Below are 18726 nucleotides of genomic sequence, written 5' to 3' on the forward strand. Positions count from 1 at the left end.
AACTCCATCAGCACGACCCCGTCACCATAACTCCATCACCACGACCCCGTCACCACGACTCCGTCACCATAACTCCATCAGCACAACTCCATCAGCACGACCCCGTCACCATAACTCCATCACCACGACCCCGTCACCACGACTCCGTCACCATAACTCCATCAGCACAACTCCATCAGCACGACCCCGTCACCCCACCAACATCACGCGACCTAGTCACCACGACTCCATCACTACCACACCGTCACCACGAACCCGTCACCACGACTCCATCACTACCACACCGTCACCACGACTCCGTCACCACGACTCCATCACTACCACACCGTCACCACGACCCATTCACCACGACTCCATCACCACCACACAGTCACCACGACTCCATCACTACCACACAGTCACCACGACCCCGTCACCACGACTCCATCACTACCACACAGTCACCACGACCCCGTCACCACGACCCCGTCACCACGACTCCGTCACTACCACACCGTCACCACGACCCCGTCACCACGACTCCATCACTACGACATCGTCACCACGACCCCGTCACCACGACTCCATCACTACCACACCGTCACCACGACTCCATCATCCCACCAACATCACCATGACATCGTCACCACGACTCCGTCACCACGAGGACAGACGCTAGAATCCTTTGAGGAGTTTTCAGATTTCTTCCAGACAAGCAGAAATAAAACGTAAAACTTAAATGCATTTCAACGTGTGGATTTAACAAAGATCTTGAGCGTCAGCTTCTCAAATGGGATTTGCTGCTTTTTATCTGATTTAGATCAGAAATAATTAAATTAATTTTCTTTTTTTGGACCCTTGATCCGACTAGTCTCCCTGAAATTGTATTTGACAGTTTTTCAAAACAACTCCTTGCAAACTAAACATGAACAGATTCAGTGAAAATATCATTTTCGATCTGTCGCAAATAAAACAGCGATTGGGGCGCCTTCTCACCGCAATGCTCCCTGGGAGTCGCAGTTCGTGGTTCAGCTTCCACGGATTGAGAGCTTCTGACTCTCGGCTCTGATGGTGCCGCTGAGAAGAGCGTCGTGTTGGACAAACTCACCGACTCCTCTGACCGACCTCCAGCCGAGATCAACCCCACCCTCTTCACCGCCCACCCCCAAAACACACACACACACACTTTTACCACAATTCCCTTCTGCGCTGATATTTCCCAGGAATTCGCCCTGCTGGTTTGGACCCTCACATCCATTACCAGGCGTCTCGGCTGCTTGCGGAGCCACACAGGCGTCTCGTTGTCAGAACACCGGCTGCTGAAATCTCCCAATTTCATGAGCCTGTGGTGTTGATTAACCACAGAAAAGTGTGTTTCATGCAGCTTTTGGGAGGAAAAGCATGTAAAACGATTCACAGCCAGGGACACAGTGTGAAGCTTTTATTTTGGAGCATTGAAAAGCGATAACTTTAAAACCATTTGCTCCACATGGATCACGATCCGTCCCGGTTCGGATATCGAACGCGACGAAAAAGCACTTTGATTCCTTTTGTCGTGTCTTTTTTCAAAGATTTCTTTTCAGGCTTTACTAAATAATGGAATGTGTGGCCACATGTGGCCACTCGATCAGGGGGTCCCACACAAATCTGTCCGGTCACATGATCCGACCAAAGCGGCGCGACATCTCAACATACGTGTGAGAATCAATAGCGCTTGAAAGGAAAAAGGGTTGGAAACGAACACAGAGAGAAAAACGTGGAGGGGAAAAAAAACCTCCAACCTGCCTACGCTTCAATTAAGTCAGAGGCGGAAACGTCTGGTCGCCACTTCAGCGGCGTGTGTGTGTGTGTGTGTGTGTGTGTGTCATAATTCACTGGTTACCGAACAAAAGTGCCTCTTTGAAGAAAGAAGATGAGAGTAACTTGAGAAAAAAAAGACAAAGAAGCAACACAGAAAAAAAGAGAGAACGATCAGCGTTTCGTTTTGATTCCCATAAGATACAATACAAGTGACATTTATCGCCACGGCGACGGCTTGACCTTCACTTTTATGTGTGTGTGTGTGTGTGTGTGTGTGGTGGGCTTGAATCCTGAAACTGAGGGTGACCCCCCCCCCCCTCCGGCCCTGTCATCTCTGCTCATCCTGCCCGACTCTCTCGCTCTCTCTCTCCCTCCCTCCCTCTTTCTGTCTGTCTCTCTCCCTCGCCGCTTCCTGCTGGCGGCGCGATGGAGACCACGCACGCAGTCTCGCCTCGCACACGAGGAGCGGCGAGCTGCTGCGGCCGCGCTCTCCCACGCGCGGCGAGCCGCCGTGTCTGCGGGCGGATGAATAACCGCGGCTGGACGCAGGAGGAGCAGGTCCGCTCAGGTGGGAGGTAAAGTGGGCTGAAGAGGCGTCTCGTGTGTGTGCAGGGGGGGAGATGAGGGGAGGGGAGGGGAGGGGGAGGAGGAGAAAAGTCTCCATCAAGTCCACCGGGCGCCATCTCACCACCGCCACCAGATAACCGCGTTAATAAACGCCGCTTTTCCTTCTGGTGGAGGGTTAGCGAGGAGCTTGGCGGCGCTTCTCGCCGCTCGTTGCTGTGAGGACGTCCAAAGACACCGAGGGACAAATAGACGGAGACGCCTCAACCTGTTAAGAGAGCGACGTGAACGTGACCTGCAGCTGCTCTCCGCTGCGTCAACAGCGCCAACGAAACGCCAGCAAGGGGAGAAACAAACATGTCCGTTTATCTTTAATTACTGTTTGTTTTTACGAATTTCAAAAAGGCTTCATGGCCTCAAGCCGCCGTTTATTTCTGACCGAGGTCACCAAACCGTCAGCTCTGATGCCGCTTTCATTTTTAGGGGTCGATTTCGGGTTTCTTGCTGCCCTTGTTTGTTATCGGGAAAATCGCAAAAGCCGGCCCTTAAGAACAAGAAGCTTCTGCAGAAACGTGACGTTTCTCTTGAGGGAAGCAGATGCGTGCGAACCCGGAAGGTTTACGTGTGTTAAAAACTAAGTGAAATATTGAAATGTGTTTATTTAAATGACTCTCAGAACCTGGCCGAGCCGTCGGCATATTTATCACAGATGCATCTTGTTGGCGACGAATCAACAGGAAAGTATATTTGTCAATTTTGTGGGCGTGAAAAAAAAAAAAGAAAATGGGCTTTTAACGTCCATAATTCTCTCAAATCCAAACACTGTAATCAGAACAAACTAAAGCATCAGTCCGTCAGAGGGAAGCTTCAGCAGAGGACAAATATCCGAACAAAAAAGCTTTTATTTTGAAAGAAAGTGTTGAATTATCATCATTATTACTGCACACATACGAGTGGACCTTATGCACTCAGGCTACCACTCTTTATATTTTGGGAGACGATATAAACCACAGCAACCTGCGCCTCCTGCTGCGCCTCCTGCTGCTCCTCCCGCTGCGCCTCATGAAGTCGCGTCCACGCTTTTGAATTGCAAATAAATCGCCTTTTGTTTCCGACACATTTGTTGTGCAAACCCCATCGGTCACATGACCTCCCGGTTTGTGTGAGAGCAACGCACCTCCCTAAAGGCTCCTCCCTCTATTGTTCCAACCCGCCCACCGGTCTCCCTCTTTCAGCAAATGCATTTCCCCCCGAGTGCACCTGAAGGCAGCACGAGCGTAGCGGCCGGGCGGCTCTTTAAACAAACACACCCAGATTACACCCAAAGCAGACACACAAACACACACACACAGACTACATGTTCTATTTCTACACACATTCACTTTTTATATCCATTCAAACCAACCAGGATTATTTCTTATTTCAAAGATTACTCATCCGGCCCACAAAATGAGCAAAATCCCAAATATACGAGAGTATTAAAGTACATGAAGATATAAAACAAATGTATGTTTAGCTTCTTAATCAAACGATTAACCAAACAGTGGCCTATAACTCGTCGCTGCTCGCAGATTGTTTCTTAAATGGCCGCATGTCCCTTTAACGGCGAGCGGCTCAGCGCTGCTTAGCTGCCCGTTCAGCTCCATCATCACCTCGTTTAGCCGGTTCCTCTTGCGGTCTCTCCCCGGTCAACACCACGGCTCTTTGACCACCGACGACTTAGACGACTTACAACAGACAGAAGAGCGCACACACACAGTTGTGTTTCCATCACTTTTGGAGGATATGACATTGACTTCCATTTATTCCCTTTTCAGAACCATAACCGTTAAACTCCCCCCAAAACCTGAAACCGAGTCTTCCCTGTAAAACGTTATCATTTACATGTGGGACCGTCCCAGGACATGCGGCAGGTCCCCACAATGTAGGTGTGTGAACAGATCCATGTCCCCACAACCTCAGTAATAGACACGCGCGCACACACACACACACACACACACAAAAGCAAATGTTACTCACATCAAACAAAGTCTAAATAATAGATGTAATTATAACAGTCCCTGCGATGCAAGTGTTTTACCACATTTAAGTCGACACAAGTAAACGCACACAGACACACACAGACACACACACAGGCTCCTCGGTGCCATTGATCAAATACTCTGAGAAGCACGTTGCGCACATGTGACCTTCAACACAAAAGCCGCCGTTATGGAAGAATAAGAAGGAATTCACTAAAGGTGGGACCAGGTAAACAATCCTGCTGCTCTAAAGCCTTGACACCTCTCGCACTCTGTGTGTGTCTGTGTGTGTCTGTGTGTGTGTGTACTCACAACACAATCCCGTGTATTGTGCGTGAGCCCGCATGGTGTCAGCGTACAAATAATCGTAGCAAGGAGGTCAGAAAGCTCACGTAACAACGGGAACGCGCACACAAACCACGGAACGCTTACATCTATTTCGCTTGGAGGCAAAGTTTAGTTTAAGGAAGCCGAGGACTTTGGTCTTGGGTGAGACAGAGAGGGGGAGGAGGGAGGGAGGGAGGGAGGAGGGAGAGAGGGAAGGCAATTCAAATGCTTTAGAATACAAAAATAAAAGGACTTAAATGACACTCAAAGGAGCACAGGCATTCATTATTATTGCCCGTTATATTCTGCAGGCTGATCAGACTTGCAAATATTTTGTATATTTTTGTTTATTCTGGAAATAGAATAAATATAGATTATTTTTTAAAGAATCAAATCACAAATCAGAGCAGAACAAACATCAGTAACATAAAAAACGATGCACAGAACATTAAATGCGTGTTTTAGGAGGACGTCATATAAAGTATAAGTATAAAATAAGATAATATATATATAATATACATGCTTATCGGCAGGTGTTGGAGCTGATAAAGCGTCCAGCTGGAGCCTCCGTCTCCCGTTTATTTCTCATCAGCTGAACTCTTTTCGCATTAGCGGAATAAATAAATTCTGGGAAATCCTTTTGTTTCCATTTATAATCACGATTGATTTTTTATTTTTTTCCCCCTGCAGGATAAGGAGGAAGGCCTCCGCACCACGTGTGCGTCGTAAAGGATGATCGGTTCCATGAGCCCGATAACGGCCACGCGAGACTCCAACGGTCGACCCGCAGGAACCGGATGCAGCCACTTCCTCCCCGAATCCCCCCGAATGATGAAACGAATCCCTCGTCTTCGTTTGTCTTTTCATGTGGCGTTTGTCTTGAAGACGCGCCAACGCGCCGCGGTAATTGAAAGCCTCCGATGGCCGTCGGGTAAACGATCCCCGGGGACGAACAACGGGGACGTTTTACTGAGGGAGGAAGGGCGGTTTAGATAAAAGGTGTGTTGTTGTTGTTGTTGTTGTTTTCAGCGTGAGGCAGAACGTTGCTGGAAAAGAGCACAGCGGAAAAATAAAAAGATTCTCACACACAGACACACACACACACACACAGACACACACACACACACACACAGACACACACCTTCTGTCAACATTCACTCGGTGCCAGTGGTGTACCCCCCCCCCAAGAACCTCTACCCCAAAGAGAGCAGCCCTCCTCCCACGGGGCTCCTGGTTGGCATGTGTGTGTGTGTGTGTGTGTGTGTGTGTGTGTGTGTGTGTGTGTGTGTCTTGGCACTCGGTCCAGTCAGGCGGTGGATCGCTGCCACTCTCGCTGCCACGAGGTTTTTTCTCTTCCAACGAGCCCATGAAAGAATTAGCGAGATGAGAAAGTGGCAGGAAGATCTCCGGGGGCGTCCATCTGTCCGTCACTGAAATAACAGCCGTGCGCTCAGAGGGGGGAGGGGTGGGAGGGGAGGGGAGGGGAGGGAGGGGGGGATTTTGTCGACTTGCTAAGAGGAGGATTTGACTTTGAGGGCAGCCGGTAATCGAGGGACGAGCTGGACGGAGACGCGGAGACGTTTCTCTCCCCTAAAAAGCCCAACGATTGGTTAATGTGGCGACTTTGGAAAGGGAGGAAGAAGAGGAGACACGTGCCGCCTTCGTCCCACCCGGCCTCCTGCAGGGGACCAGCTCCTCTTTCGCCCAATCACAAGCAAACAAAGCACGGCGCCCTGGTCTCTGTCATCGCCGCCACTGTCGCCGTCTGCGCTTTGGGCCGCGATACGAACGACGCGTGATGAATCTTCGTGGACAGCAACTTCGTTTTACTTCACAGAAACTGCATTGATCTGCAGACCGATGAAGCGCGACTGGAGAACGTGGGCTATGACGTCATCAGCAGTGAGGCAATAAACGCATCTCATCGGGGCGAATATGGCGCCTACACAAAGGAAGTGCGAATTAAACCCAGGACCCTCGTCGGCTTCCTGTAACTGGTGCTCCATCCAAGTCGGGTGGAATTAGCAAGTTAGCGCTCGGCCATTACCGCCGCCTCGCTCCCCCGCCGCGCCAGCAGGGGGGGGGGGGGGGGGGCGACTCCTCTGCTCCCGTAGACGTCTACGGGGAAATGACTTCCCTCAGTAAACATTGTAAACAGGAGTTTATGGTCATTTAGAGTCAAACAGACCTTAAAGGGGGGAACTAAAGCCTTCAAACTGGCGGCCCATAGACTGGGGGGGGGCACTGTGACCCAACGACAGCCGCTCGCTCCCTCTCTCCGGCGAGTGGCGACGCCACTTCACGCCCCCCCCCCCCCCCCCCCCCGATGGCTGTCACCATAACAACCAACAACAACCCGCAACGGTCAAAATGACCACGAGCAGAAAAACGTCCGTCCTCCTCCTCTTTTGGAGGGTCTGGATTCATCGGCCCCTCGAGGAGCCACCTCGCATCTCCACTCGGTTCTCGCTGCTCAGAGAAGCTCTCACACTCGTCTCCCCCCCCCCTCCGTCTCCCCCCCTCCGTCTGTCTCTCTTCAGCCGTCAGATCGCCCATCCTCCCCAAACCGGAATACGTGCCGGAGGAATCGGCAGCCGGGCTTCAAGTGCCACCGATTAACAACGTTAACCTTTCCGTGGCGCGTGGGGCCGCACTTCATCGGCACGGGGGGGGGGGGGGGGGCGAGACGTCCGCCTGCCTCAGCAGACCGGACGTCTCGACGGAAACAAACGCCGGCCGGCGCCGTTTCGTTTAATTGCCGGTGTGCGTTTTCTTTGCGCAAGAATCCGATTGTTTGTTTCTTGACGAAGCGACGGGTCTTTTTTGGAGTTTGACAGCTTGCGTCGCTCCGCGGGGATCGGAGGCTTTTAATTATTGCTGTGGAGCGTTGGCGGCGTCCTCCAGAGGAACAGAGCCGCACAATAACAATTCCTTTGGCCTCCAGACTTTGTGGCAATCAACAAAAAAAAAGGGATCTTTTCGATCACATCCCCCTTTTTCACGGTTCCTGATTTGTAATTGTAGTAAATTATTTGGGGTTTTCTGCCATAATGATATCTGTCATTTCACATAATTAGCAGGACACAATGTGTAGAAAAACAGCCCCAAATCAACCGAAATCAGTGTCAAAATGAGCAGCGACGCACTCACAGGAAGCGGCAGCACTTTGGGGGGAGACGAATCGCTGCCGTGGTCAGAAGACGAACGCCGTCTCGTGACGTTCCGCCGTTTGTTGCGGCTCTTCGGAGCCGATTAGGCCTCAAACAAATAAACAGCTGCTGATAACTGCTGCCGCCTAAAACTCGTCACGCATTGCAAACCAATGATGAGCGCACACACACACACACACACACACACACACACACACACGGAGCTGCAGCATCTGTAACGTCCCACTGTGAGTTCATTATCACTGCGATGTTACAGCAACATGTAGATTCATCGCATCTCCATCCACGTCAGTGCGCTTACACCGACTTATTATTTCAACCAGGTATCCGAATATCATCCGTCCGGAGTTTATTACAGGACCCCATTACGACCCCCCCCTCAGCACTAGTCAGACAGGAGCTCAACTCCAAGTGCAGCCTTTTGTTTACCGCGAATGTGAATCCACGCGGGAGGTCAGAGGTCACTCGACCGCTTCGTTTCTCGCTGCAGCGCCTCACCAGGAGGTTCGCCCACTGCGACCACGAGGCCCTGTGGGTCGTTGGGACGGTTCGACGCGCAACGTCTGGACACAGGAGTGCGGATCCCCCCCCCACCACCGCTGGTGCTGATGCTGCTGGTGCTTTTACACCTTTTCATAGCACCAGCGATAAAAGCCAGATGACAGGAACGCGGAGAGGTTGGGGGCTCAGAGGCGAAGGGTGGGTGATAATCTCACCATAACATCGGGACAGGTGGATGTAACCGGATTAAAGCCAGCTAATGAAACACAGCAGAAAGGGAGGACTGGGGGAGCAGAGGGGGGGAGGAGGAGGACATATGGATGAGAAAATCTAAAATAAAAGCCGAAATGAACTAATAAGACAAAAGCGGGGGCGGAGGTGAAGAACTGCAGAAATGAGTGTTTGCAACGAGACAGAGACGGAGTCCAATTGTCCCATTCGAGCCAAAGAGATTATTATTATTATTATTATTCTTTATTGTTAAAGACCCCGAAACGCATAAACACAAAATGAGAAGCAAACCGCGGCGGGCAGACTTTCCCAGCGCATCCACTCCAACAAGTACCACTCCCGGTTTGAGAGGCCGAAGCTTAGCAGGAATGTGTGCCCACGGCCCCCTAAACCCCCCCTGAACGCCCCTAAAACACGCAATTATTCCCACTGACGTTTCCCCCAATGCAGCAATGCGCGCTCCCAAGAGCCGATTGCCTACGGAAGTGGAGGAGGAGGGGGAGGGGGTCATGTTTGGAGACCGGGAGCGCGCACTGCCCCACCAGCAGCAGCAAAAAATAAAATACTAAAATCGGCGGCGCGCGCGGGCGGGCGGGCACGCGCCGGCCTATAGCGGGGACGCTGATTGGCCGAGGTGCTGCTCCATCTGCACATGTGACACGCGCTGCTTACAATAAATAAACAGAATAAGGCGTATTAACACAAATACGCAAAGTAATAAACAACAGCCGCAAACACAACGCGCACAGGTGGAAGCACCTGTCAGCGCGCCGGGCACGAGCCCGGAAACTTATCCCGTCTTTCTTAGGTGGTGTTTGAGGAGGTGTCCGGTTGGAAGGCAGGCGGCGTCGGGCCACACACACACACACACACACACACACACACACACACACACACATGACAGCCTCACACAGAGCCCTTTACATTACAGCCGCGGCGCTCCGCTCCACAAACAAACACACAAACAAACACACGGGCACGCAGGAGCCGCGCGCGCGCGCACAGCGAGCTTACCTACACAGTGAATGAGTTTGTGCCTCCAGGAGTCAAGTTCCTGCCGAAAGCCGCGCCTCTCTACCGTGCATTGCTGCCTTCTGCACAGACTCGCCATTTTCTGTCGGCCCCTCCCGCGGGCGCGCACATACTGCTGGGTGCTCCCCTGCGCGCACGTCACCGGAGGGTCTTTACTCTGGGGCCGGGTGGAGCGCGATGTGAGGGGGACGGGGCTGCAGCATCCCGTTTTTCTACTGCGCTCCGTTTCGTCCCACCCACCAGAAAGCGCGCCCCCCCCACCCTTCCTTCCTCCTCCTCCTCCTCCTCCTCCTCCTCCTCCCCCAGCATCTGCGCGCGGGCACGTGCTGTCATTGGCCGCTCGTTGGACGCGCGCGCAGTTGTGTGTAAGGCTGCAGCACGTGCGCTGCGTGCGGTCGTTACGTGAGGCAAAGGGCGAGCGCGCCGCATTGTTTGAATGTGCGCGTATGTCGCAGCGGATTAGCGGCCCTTCGGGTCCTCCTGCGCGTTTTCCACTCTTTAGAGCCTAAACACGCGCGTCAATCAACCGGTGATCGTCGCCCCCCCCGCGCGCGCACCAACACTCTCATTTCACCAATTACGGGATTTCTGCGGTGTAACCTGCACCGGATTACGCTGCTCTGCTGAGATTAAGGTGAATTAATGAACTATTTCCCATCATGCGTGTTGGTACTCGGTGAGTTTATCATCTCCAGATAATAAACCACGTTAGATGAACTCATGATGGAGCCGCGAGCAAAGGAAATGCGATGTGAATCTGTCACCTTATTTCTTTTGACGTTTTTACCTTTAAGGTGCAGCGTCAGCAGCTTCCGCCGCGACACTGTTTGGATGGAGAAACCATCTCAGCAGCTGCTCTTCAAATGATGGAAGCAGCCTTTAGAAGTGTATCCGAAAGAAAATGAATATATGTGTTCGGTTTGCAACAGACAAAGCATCTGATGTTCTGTGTGATGGGACTGTTTAAGGGTAAATAGAGTAAATACAGCAGGCTGCTATAAAGTCTTTCAAAACTCAACTTTGGCCAGTTTAAAGGAGCAAAGGTGTAAATGGTCCCATTTAAGTCGATGGGGAAATTAATCTGTTAATCAATCAACCAACCAAAGCAGAATTCAGACCCCTGTTGATGTTTTCCAACGTACACAACAGTCCATTTGTTTCACATGTTTTGGTGCAACTTGATCAACTCGTTGATCCTAAACGAGGTACCTGACCAATAAGGTCATTGGCCATTGGCTGTGAATGTGAACCCCGCCCTCATGTATCATATCCAAACCCTGCGTGTGATTCATTATTGATGAAAAGGAATTCACGTGTAATGTGGTTCAAGCTCAATAATGATCCAAATGAGTCGGTGTCGCTCACCTGTTTCCCCGGAGAGAAACTCAATCAGGGCGGATTCTTACTTCATTTGGGTCACCTTGATTTTTATTTATTTTATTTTTTTTACTGAATGAATGATCCTCTTCTTCATCTCCTCGTTTAACAAACCCGCACAGGGAGAACAATAAATCAAGTTCCGTAAAGAAATCCTCAAACGGGTCTAATTACCAAATTGAAACATAAACGACCTGGCGGCCGTTTTTATAATCCTGCAGAGACGCAACAAATAAAGAAATAAATAAAAACCCAACAAGGGCGAACGCTTTTACCGGAGTGAGCACTCCGGCTAATTAAGTCGTTGAACCCGGTGCCCTCGACAAAGATGTCTCCCGCGGAGGGCTGGACGGGGGGGGGGGGGTCCAACGAGCAGCCAATGGGAGGGCGCCTTGAGTCGAGGTGGCAGGAGCGGCGGCCAACCGGAGCGCGGCGCCTTGCGGGGACGCGGAGGACGCTCCGCCGGGCAGCCGGAGCGCAAAGCCTCCGCGCGCTGTCAGTGATGTAGAGAGGAAGGAGTTGCTCTTTAATAAAAACACAGGTAACGCGTTTATTTCCTCTTCCGCAGGGCGAGCTCACTGTGCGCGTGTGTGCGTGTGCGCGTGCGCGCGTGTGTGTGTGCGCGCTGCAGCCTCATGCCGGCAGGATGAAAGGGATTAGGTGCCGTTACTGTGGCAACATTGGATGGAGGGAAACACACTCCGCCTCCCGTCTCATATGAGCGCGTGTGGTGGTATTTATTTGGGGGGGCAGGAGGGCGCAGGGGGAGGGGGGGGGGGTATTCAACCTAATGAACGGGCTTTAGATGTTTTCCTCTCGCGTTGTGAAGTCTACATGTTTCTGTGATGCTGCTGTCGGGGGACAATAGGGAGGGAGGGTGGCCCTTTAAGAAAAGCACAGCACAGTGCGGGGGTGGGGGGGATACGGGGGGGGGGGGGGGGAGGGGGGGGGCGACTATGGATTTGGGGTAAAAACTGGAAACATGTAAAGATCAGAGAAATAAGAAGCCTGGAATGAACAAAAACACATCTGTACTGCTCTCACAGCTGGATCACTAATGGGGCACAATATCACATGGGGGGCCGGGGGGGGGGGCGATCCCCAAAACAATGTTCAACTATACTCTACTACTACTCTACCCGTTTTTATGAGCTGATCCACTGGCGTTTAGAAATAAACCGTCTGCATCGCAACAGCTGTCCTGGTTTGAGGAAGTGTCTTAATTCACAGTTGACATGGATCCATATTTATTTGTGTTCAGTAAATAGAAATAATGGAGTCCTACAAGTTTGGATCCTTGAAATCGATGTTCCGTCCAAACATTTCTTCCCTCCGTGTTAATCTTCCGGCGTGCGAGCGTTCATGAGACCCACTAGATCTGTTTTTCATCCCTTTCTGTTTACATTTTTCCAGACGGAAATCGGACGGAACAGCTTCGGTCCAGGCTTCCTCTCCACGGACCACTTCACACGCCGTCTAGAATGTACCTTGTAGTCTAAAAACGAAACCACAAACGTGAACCATCCAGATGCATTTTCAGACTATTTCTTTTCACCTGCTAGCCAGATCAACCCCACTGCATTCTGGGCAGTGACCAGCAGGGGGCGACTCCTCTGCTCCCATAGACGTCTATGAGGAAATGACTCTACTTCTCTGTAGTGACCAGCAGGGGGCGACTCCTCTGCTCCCATAGACGTCTATGAGGAAATGACTCTACTTCTCTGTAGTGACCAGCAGGGGGCGACTCCTCTGCTCCCATAGACGTCTATGAGGAAATGACTCTACTTCTCTGTAGTGACCAGCAGGGGGCGACTCCTCTGCTCCCATAGACGTCTATGAGGAAATGACGCTACTTCTCTGCAGTGACCAGCAGGGGGCGACTCCTCTGCTCCCATAGACGTCTATGAGGAAATGACTCTACTTCTCTGTAGTGACCAGCAGGGGGCGACTCCTCTGCTCCCATAGACGTCTATGAGGAAATGACTCTACTTCTCTGTAGTGACCAGCAGGGGGCGACTCCTCTGCTCCCATAGACGTCTATGAGGAAATGACTCTACTTCTCTGTAGTGACCAGCAGGGGGCGACTCCTCTGCTCCCATAGACGTCTATGAGGAAATGACTCTACTTCTCTGTAGTGACCAGCAGGGGGCGACTCCTCTGCTCCCATAGACGTCTATGAGGAAATGACTCTACTTCTCTGTAGTGACCAGCAGGGGGCGACTCCTCTGCTCCCATAGACGTCTATGAGGAAATGACTCTACTTCTCTCTGGATTTATTCCCTCAGTAAACATTGTAAACATGAGTTTATGGTCTCGGCCTCTAGTTTCGGGTCTTCTTCAACACAGCGTGATGTTCATTTAGTGACTGATGGTCCATGTAGAGTCAGAGAGACCAGCGAGGGACGGGACCACACGTCCACTCCCGTGTCTCCGGTCAAACCCCACTGAGGCTCCGGCGACTGAATGGGATCAGATCCCAAATCGAGTGGAACACCTGGAACGAGAACCGCGGAGGAACCAAGGATTTGGGATCTAATCCGGGTGTCCACTCGCCTTCCGTCACAAACTGTATTGTGACTTCGGCGACTGCAGCGGCGATCCGTTAACCCGTTGGCGGGTTCAAAAAAGGCGGAGCCTCGGCTGTGTGTTTGTGTGTTGATGGTGTGTTTTTGTCGTTGTTGCGTGCAGGCAGCTGGACCCATGACCCTGACACGAGGTTCCTTCAGCTACTCCAACGGCGAGGAGTACCACGGCGAATGGAAAGAAGGCAAGTGCGGCCCGCTCGCCCCCGCCCTCCTCCGCGCGCGTTCGCATGTCGCAACAACGCGATTACGTAAAATAATGCACTTAAAGCGCCTGCACAAACGCAGCGCTTGTGTTAGATTTGTGTAAGTAAGTATAATCACTGAGCAGAGCTGAAAGGATTTAATGGGAGTCTATGAAGCAGAGACGGAGCGGGCCAAGCTACGCTACGATTGGCCAGAATCGCCCTCGAGGGGGGCGGGACAAAGCGGACCACATTTACCATGAACGCTAATCGGACGGCCAGATAGAACGTGCAGAGGTTTCCTTTTCCCCTTTCGCCTGCCGAGGCGCGACGTCCCACCACCCAAACCAGTATGTGCAGTTAAACAGCCTGCAGGGCGAGGTCACACACGCACACGCACACGCACACACACACACACACACACACACACACACTGAGCAGAACACCGCCCAACCGGTTCTGCAATGAGCTCCTGATTTGGAGCAGATTTAAGTTACATATTTTAAGTAATAGCGTAAATATTCATCTGAGTTGTAGATGTTACGATGAGGATGTTTCTAACGTCTTGAGGAGAACTTGGTTTCCATTTCACACACACTCAAATTTAAGAAAAAAAAAAGATTTAAAACTAAATTGAGAGATTTTAGCTGCAGTTTTTTGATCTTCATGTCTGCGATCAGTGATCATAGTGAATTATCAGACAAAATACGATAATAACTATAGGGAATATTATGCAAAAAGGAAACATCAGCGAGTGATCAGCAAATAGAAAGTGTTGTAATACTTGACTGATAATTGTTATTATAAAATGCTTTGTAATGATGTGAAGCATTCTGAATATGTGCATGCAGCTATAAGCAGCAACACATATATGTAATATAAGACACTTAACTGCACTACTCGGTTCTATCAGATACGGTTCCGTCTGCTGAGGAACATCCAGCTTTATGATCGAAAGCCGAGCTTCAGCCTGGTACAATGTCCCGAACATGCTATTTTTAATCTTTATTACCTCATTATCACCTTTGTCTTCAGCGAAAAAGGGAAGTGAGACGTGATTCAACGCCCCAGAACAGAAAGCAGGAAGTGGTGCCGTTTCTTCAACAATGTTTATTTACTGTGGTTGTTGTTTGTGTAAACTTATAATTCAGCTTGCATCATGAGAAACTTTAGTTGGACTTTTTTTCATCTGATAACATTTCAACGACTCTTCCCTTCTTGAAGAGTTTCACTTACAAACTGTGATAAAAATCTCTTTGGGGTGTATTTTATTGCCCTTTTCAGTTGAATTTTAACCCTGTGGGGATAAAATGATGACTTTGCTCGGTAACACATGTGTGTGTGTGTGTGTGTGTGACTGTGCGTGCACAAAGGCACTGTTAGCACACAAACATGTGTCGGGCCTCGGCCGCTCATGAATAATTGAGCCGAGTGCCGGTTGAAGACGGGTCGTACCGGGGGGGTCGGGTTACAGGAAGCAGGCCGCGTACACGCAGAAGCCATTTACTACTGTACTGCCCCCCCCTCCCCCCCCCCCCCACCCCACTGCAGTCAGTTAACGTCGATGCATTACCGCTATTGATTGACATAAAAGCCGGACAAATTCAGCTAAAACCGTAATTAGCCGGAGCCCGCGAGGAGAGGCGGAGCCAAGCAGCCGAGCGACAGATTAAGAGTCTGAAGGGAGCAAACTGACTGCCCCCCCCCCCCCCCCCATTCAGTAAGTTTGTGAAGCGCATTTCACTTGTTCCACTTATTCCACTTGACTTCTTTCTGCTCAAAAGGACCGTTCGTACCCCGATGATCTTCTTCCGCCTGAAGGAAGTCGCTGTTCGTCGTTATTTCAGTGGCTGTAGGGCTTGAGGTCTCCAGGCCTCCCGTATGTACTTGAGTCCAGCTTGTGCAGACACACTCACAAACGCACACATCTGCACATAGGGATGCTTCGGGGGGAGGTCCGAGCAGAGCACTCGACTTAGTTTCTGCAGACCTCCTCCCGATGGTCCCGTGAGAAACCCCGCTGCGATTAGGCAGCGAGCGGCACGGCGAGCAGCCCTGACGGACGGGTGGCCTAATTTACTGCCGTTAGCTCTCAGCAGGACTCCCCCCCCCCCCCCCCCCCCACCTCCCCCCTGCCACGCAGCCCGCCTCCCCTCCTGGAAATCCCAATCTGCCTGCGAGGGATCCCCCCCCACCTCCGCCACCACCAAGGGATCCTCCTCTCTCCTCGCCGGCTGCACGCCGCTTGGCGAGCTCGCGGTAAATCCTGTTCCTCGCTTACAGCTGCCCGAGGCACCCGGGGAACCTCCGCCGCTCGCGTCCAACTGGGCCACACATCCAGTTATTGTCCTAAACCCCCCCGGGCCTGCTGCTATGTAGAGGAGAAATCCCCCGACCGCCCCCCCCCCCCCCCCCACCGTTCCAGGAAATCAGTCACGAAAATATTCATGAAAATATTCAAGAAATATTCAAAGGAATGATTGATTACAAAAATTATTATATGTGATAAGTGGGGAAGGAAACCTGTGTTTTGCACATATCTTGCGCTCTACAATATTGCCAGGAAAACAAAAGGAGTGATCTTCATAGGGAACCAGTGGGATGATCTTTGGTGAAAAAAAAGTATTGAAAAAATATTCAAAAAAATAATCAAAAAATATTCATGAAAATATTCATGAAAACATTCAAAGGAATGATTGATTACAAAGATTATTATATGTGATAAGGGGGAGGGAATCCTGTGTTTGCCACATATCTTGCGTTCTACACTATTGCCAGGAAAACAAAAGGAGTGATCTTCATAGGGAAGCAGTGGGATGATGGTTGGTGAGAAAAAAGTATTAAAAAAATATTTAAAAAAATAACCAAAAAATATTCACAAAAAATAATCAAAAAGTATTCAAAAAATATTCAAAAGAATTATCAAAAAATATTCACGAAAATATTCACAAAAAATAATCAAGAAATATTCAAAGGAATGATTGATTACAAAGATTATTATTATGTGATAAGGGGGAGGGAAACCTGTGTTTGCCACATATCTTGCGTTCTACAATATTTCAAGGAAAACAAAAGGAGTGATCTTCATAGGGAACCAGTGGGATGATGTTTGGTGAAAAAAAAAGTATTCAAAAAAAATTTACGAAAATATTCATGAAAATATTCAAGAAATATTCAAAGGAATGATTGATTACAAAGATTAGTATATGTGATAAGGGGGAGGGAATCCTGTGTTTGCCACATATCTTGCGTTCTACAATATTGCCAGGAAAACAAAAGGAGTGATCTTCATAGGGAACCAGTGGGATGATATTTGGTGAAAAAAAAGTATTGTAAAAATAACCAAAAAAATAACCAAAAAATATTCACAAAAAATAATCAAAAAATATTCACGAAAATATTCATGACAATATTCAAGAAATGTTCAAATGAATGATTGATTACAAAGATTATTATATGTGATAAGGGGGAGGGAAACCTGTGTTTGCCACATATCTTGCGTTCTACAATATTGCCAGGAAAACAAAAGGAGTGATCTTCATAGGGAACCAGTGGGATGATCTTTGGTGAAAAAAAAAGTATTAAAAAAATATTCAGAAAAATAATAAAAATATTCACGAAAATATTCACAAAAAATATTCACGAAAATATTCAGGAAAACATTCAAGAAGTATTCAAATGAATGATTGATTACAAAGATTATTATATGTGATAAGGGGGAGGGAAACCTGTGTTTGCCACATATCTTGCGTTCTACAATATTGCCAGGAAAACAAAAGGAGTGATGTTCATAGGGAACCAGTGGGATGATCTTTGGTGAAAAAAAAAGTATTGAAAAAATATTCAAAAAAATAACCAAAAAATATTCACAAAAAATAATCAAAAAATATTCACGAAAATATTCATGAAAATATTCAAGAAGTATTCAAAGGAATGATTGATTACAAAGATTATTATATGTGATAAGGGGGAGGGAATCCTGTGTTTGCCACATATCTTGCGTTCTACAATATTACCAGGAAAACAAAAGGAGTGATGTTCATAGGGAACCAGTGGGATGATCTTTGGTGAAAAAAAAAGTATTGAAAAAATATTCAAAAAAATAACCAAAAAATATTCACAAAAAATAATCAAAAAATATTCACGAAAATATTCATGAAAATATTCAAGAAGTATTCAAAGGAATGATTGATTACAAAGATTATTATATGTGATAAGGGGGAGGGAATCCTGTGTTTGCCACATATCTTGCGTTCTACAATATTGCCAGGAAAACAAAAGGAGTGATGTTCATAGGGAACCAGTGGGATGATGGTTGGTGAGAAAAAAAAGTTTAAAAAAAATATTCAAAAAAATAACCAAAAAATATTCACAAAAAATAATCAAAAAATATTCACGAAAATATTCATGAAAATATTCAAGAAGTAATCAAAGGAATGATTGATTACAAAGATTATTATATGTGATAAGGGGGAGGGAAACCTGTGTTTGCCACATATCTTGCGTTCTACAATATTGCCAGGAAAACAAAAGGAGCGATCTTCATAGGGAAGCAGTGGGATGATGGTTGGTGAGAAAAAAAAGTTTAAAAGAAATATTCAATAAAATAATCAAAAAATATTCACGAAAATATTCACGAACATATTCACGAAAATATTCACGAAAATATTCACAAAAAATATTCACGAAAATATTCATGAAAATATTCAAGAAGTATTCAAAGGAATGATTGATTACAAAGATTATTATATGTGATAAGGGGGAGGGAAACCTGTGTTTGCCACATATCTTGCGTTCTACAATATTGCCAGGAAAACAAAAGGAGTGATCTTCATAGGGAACCAGTGGGATGATCTTTGGTGAAAAAAAAAGTATTAAAAAAATATTCAGAAAAATAATAAAAATAACCAGAAAATATTCACAAAAAATATTCACGAAAATATTCAGGAAAACATTC

The 18726-nt window shown here is 48.5% G+C and overlaps 2 protein-coding genes across 4 annotated transcripts in view; one reads left to right on the forward strand and one right to left on the reverse strand.

Moving 5' to 3' along the window:
- lcor (ligand dependent nuclear receptor corepressor) overlaps window positions 1-9882 on the reverse strand; it is a 37500-nt gene extending 27618 nt beyond the window's left edge. Inside the window, exon 1 of one of the 2 annotated variants that reach the window (XM_078079797.1) lies at window positions 9608-9882. In XM_078079797.1, the coding sequence (XP_077935923.1) occupies window positions 9608-9704 (97 nt within the window). In that variant the 5' untranslated portion in view covers window positions 9705-9882. The remainder of the gene's footprint in view (window positions 1-9607) is intronic. The other variant, XM_078079798.1, reaches the window with a different exon arrangement.
- A 1569-nt stretch (window positions 9883-11451) lies between these two features.
- Window positions 11452-18726, forward strand: part of LOC120814013 (MORN repeat-containing protein 4) — a 60518-nt gene continuing 53243 nt past the window's right edge. Inside the window, exons 1-2 of one of the 2 annotated variants that reach the window (XM_078079801.1) lie at window positions 11452-11543; window positions 13691-13769. In XM_078079801.1, the coding sequence (XP_077935927.1) occupies window positions 13703-13769 (67 nt within the window). In that variant the 5' untranslated portion in view covers window positions 11452-11543; window positions 13691-13702. Of the gene's footprint in view, window positions 11544-12418; window positions 13770-18726 lie in introns of those variants that run through there. The other variant, XM_078079800.1, reaches the window with a different exon arrangement.

Source organism: Gasterosteus aculeatus, chromosome 9, assembly GCF_964276395.1.
Source record: "Gasterosteus aculeatus chromosome 9, fGasAcu3.hap1.1, whole genome shotgun sequence".
Lineage (NCBI taxonomy): Eukaryota > Metazoa > Chordata > Actinopteri > Perciformes > Gasterosteidae > Gasterosteus > Gasterosteus aculeatus.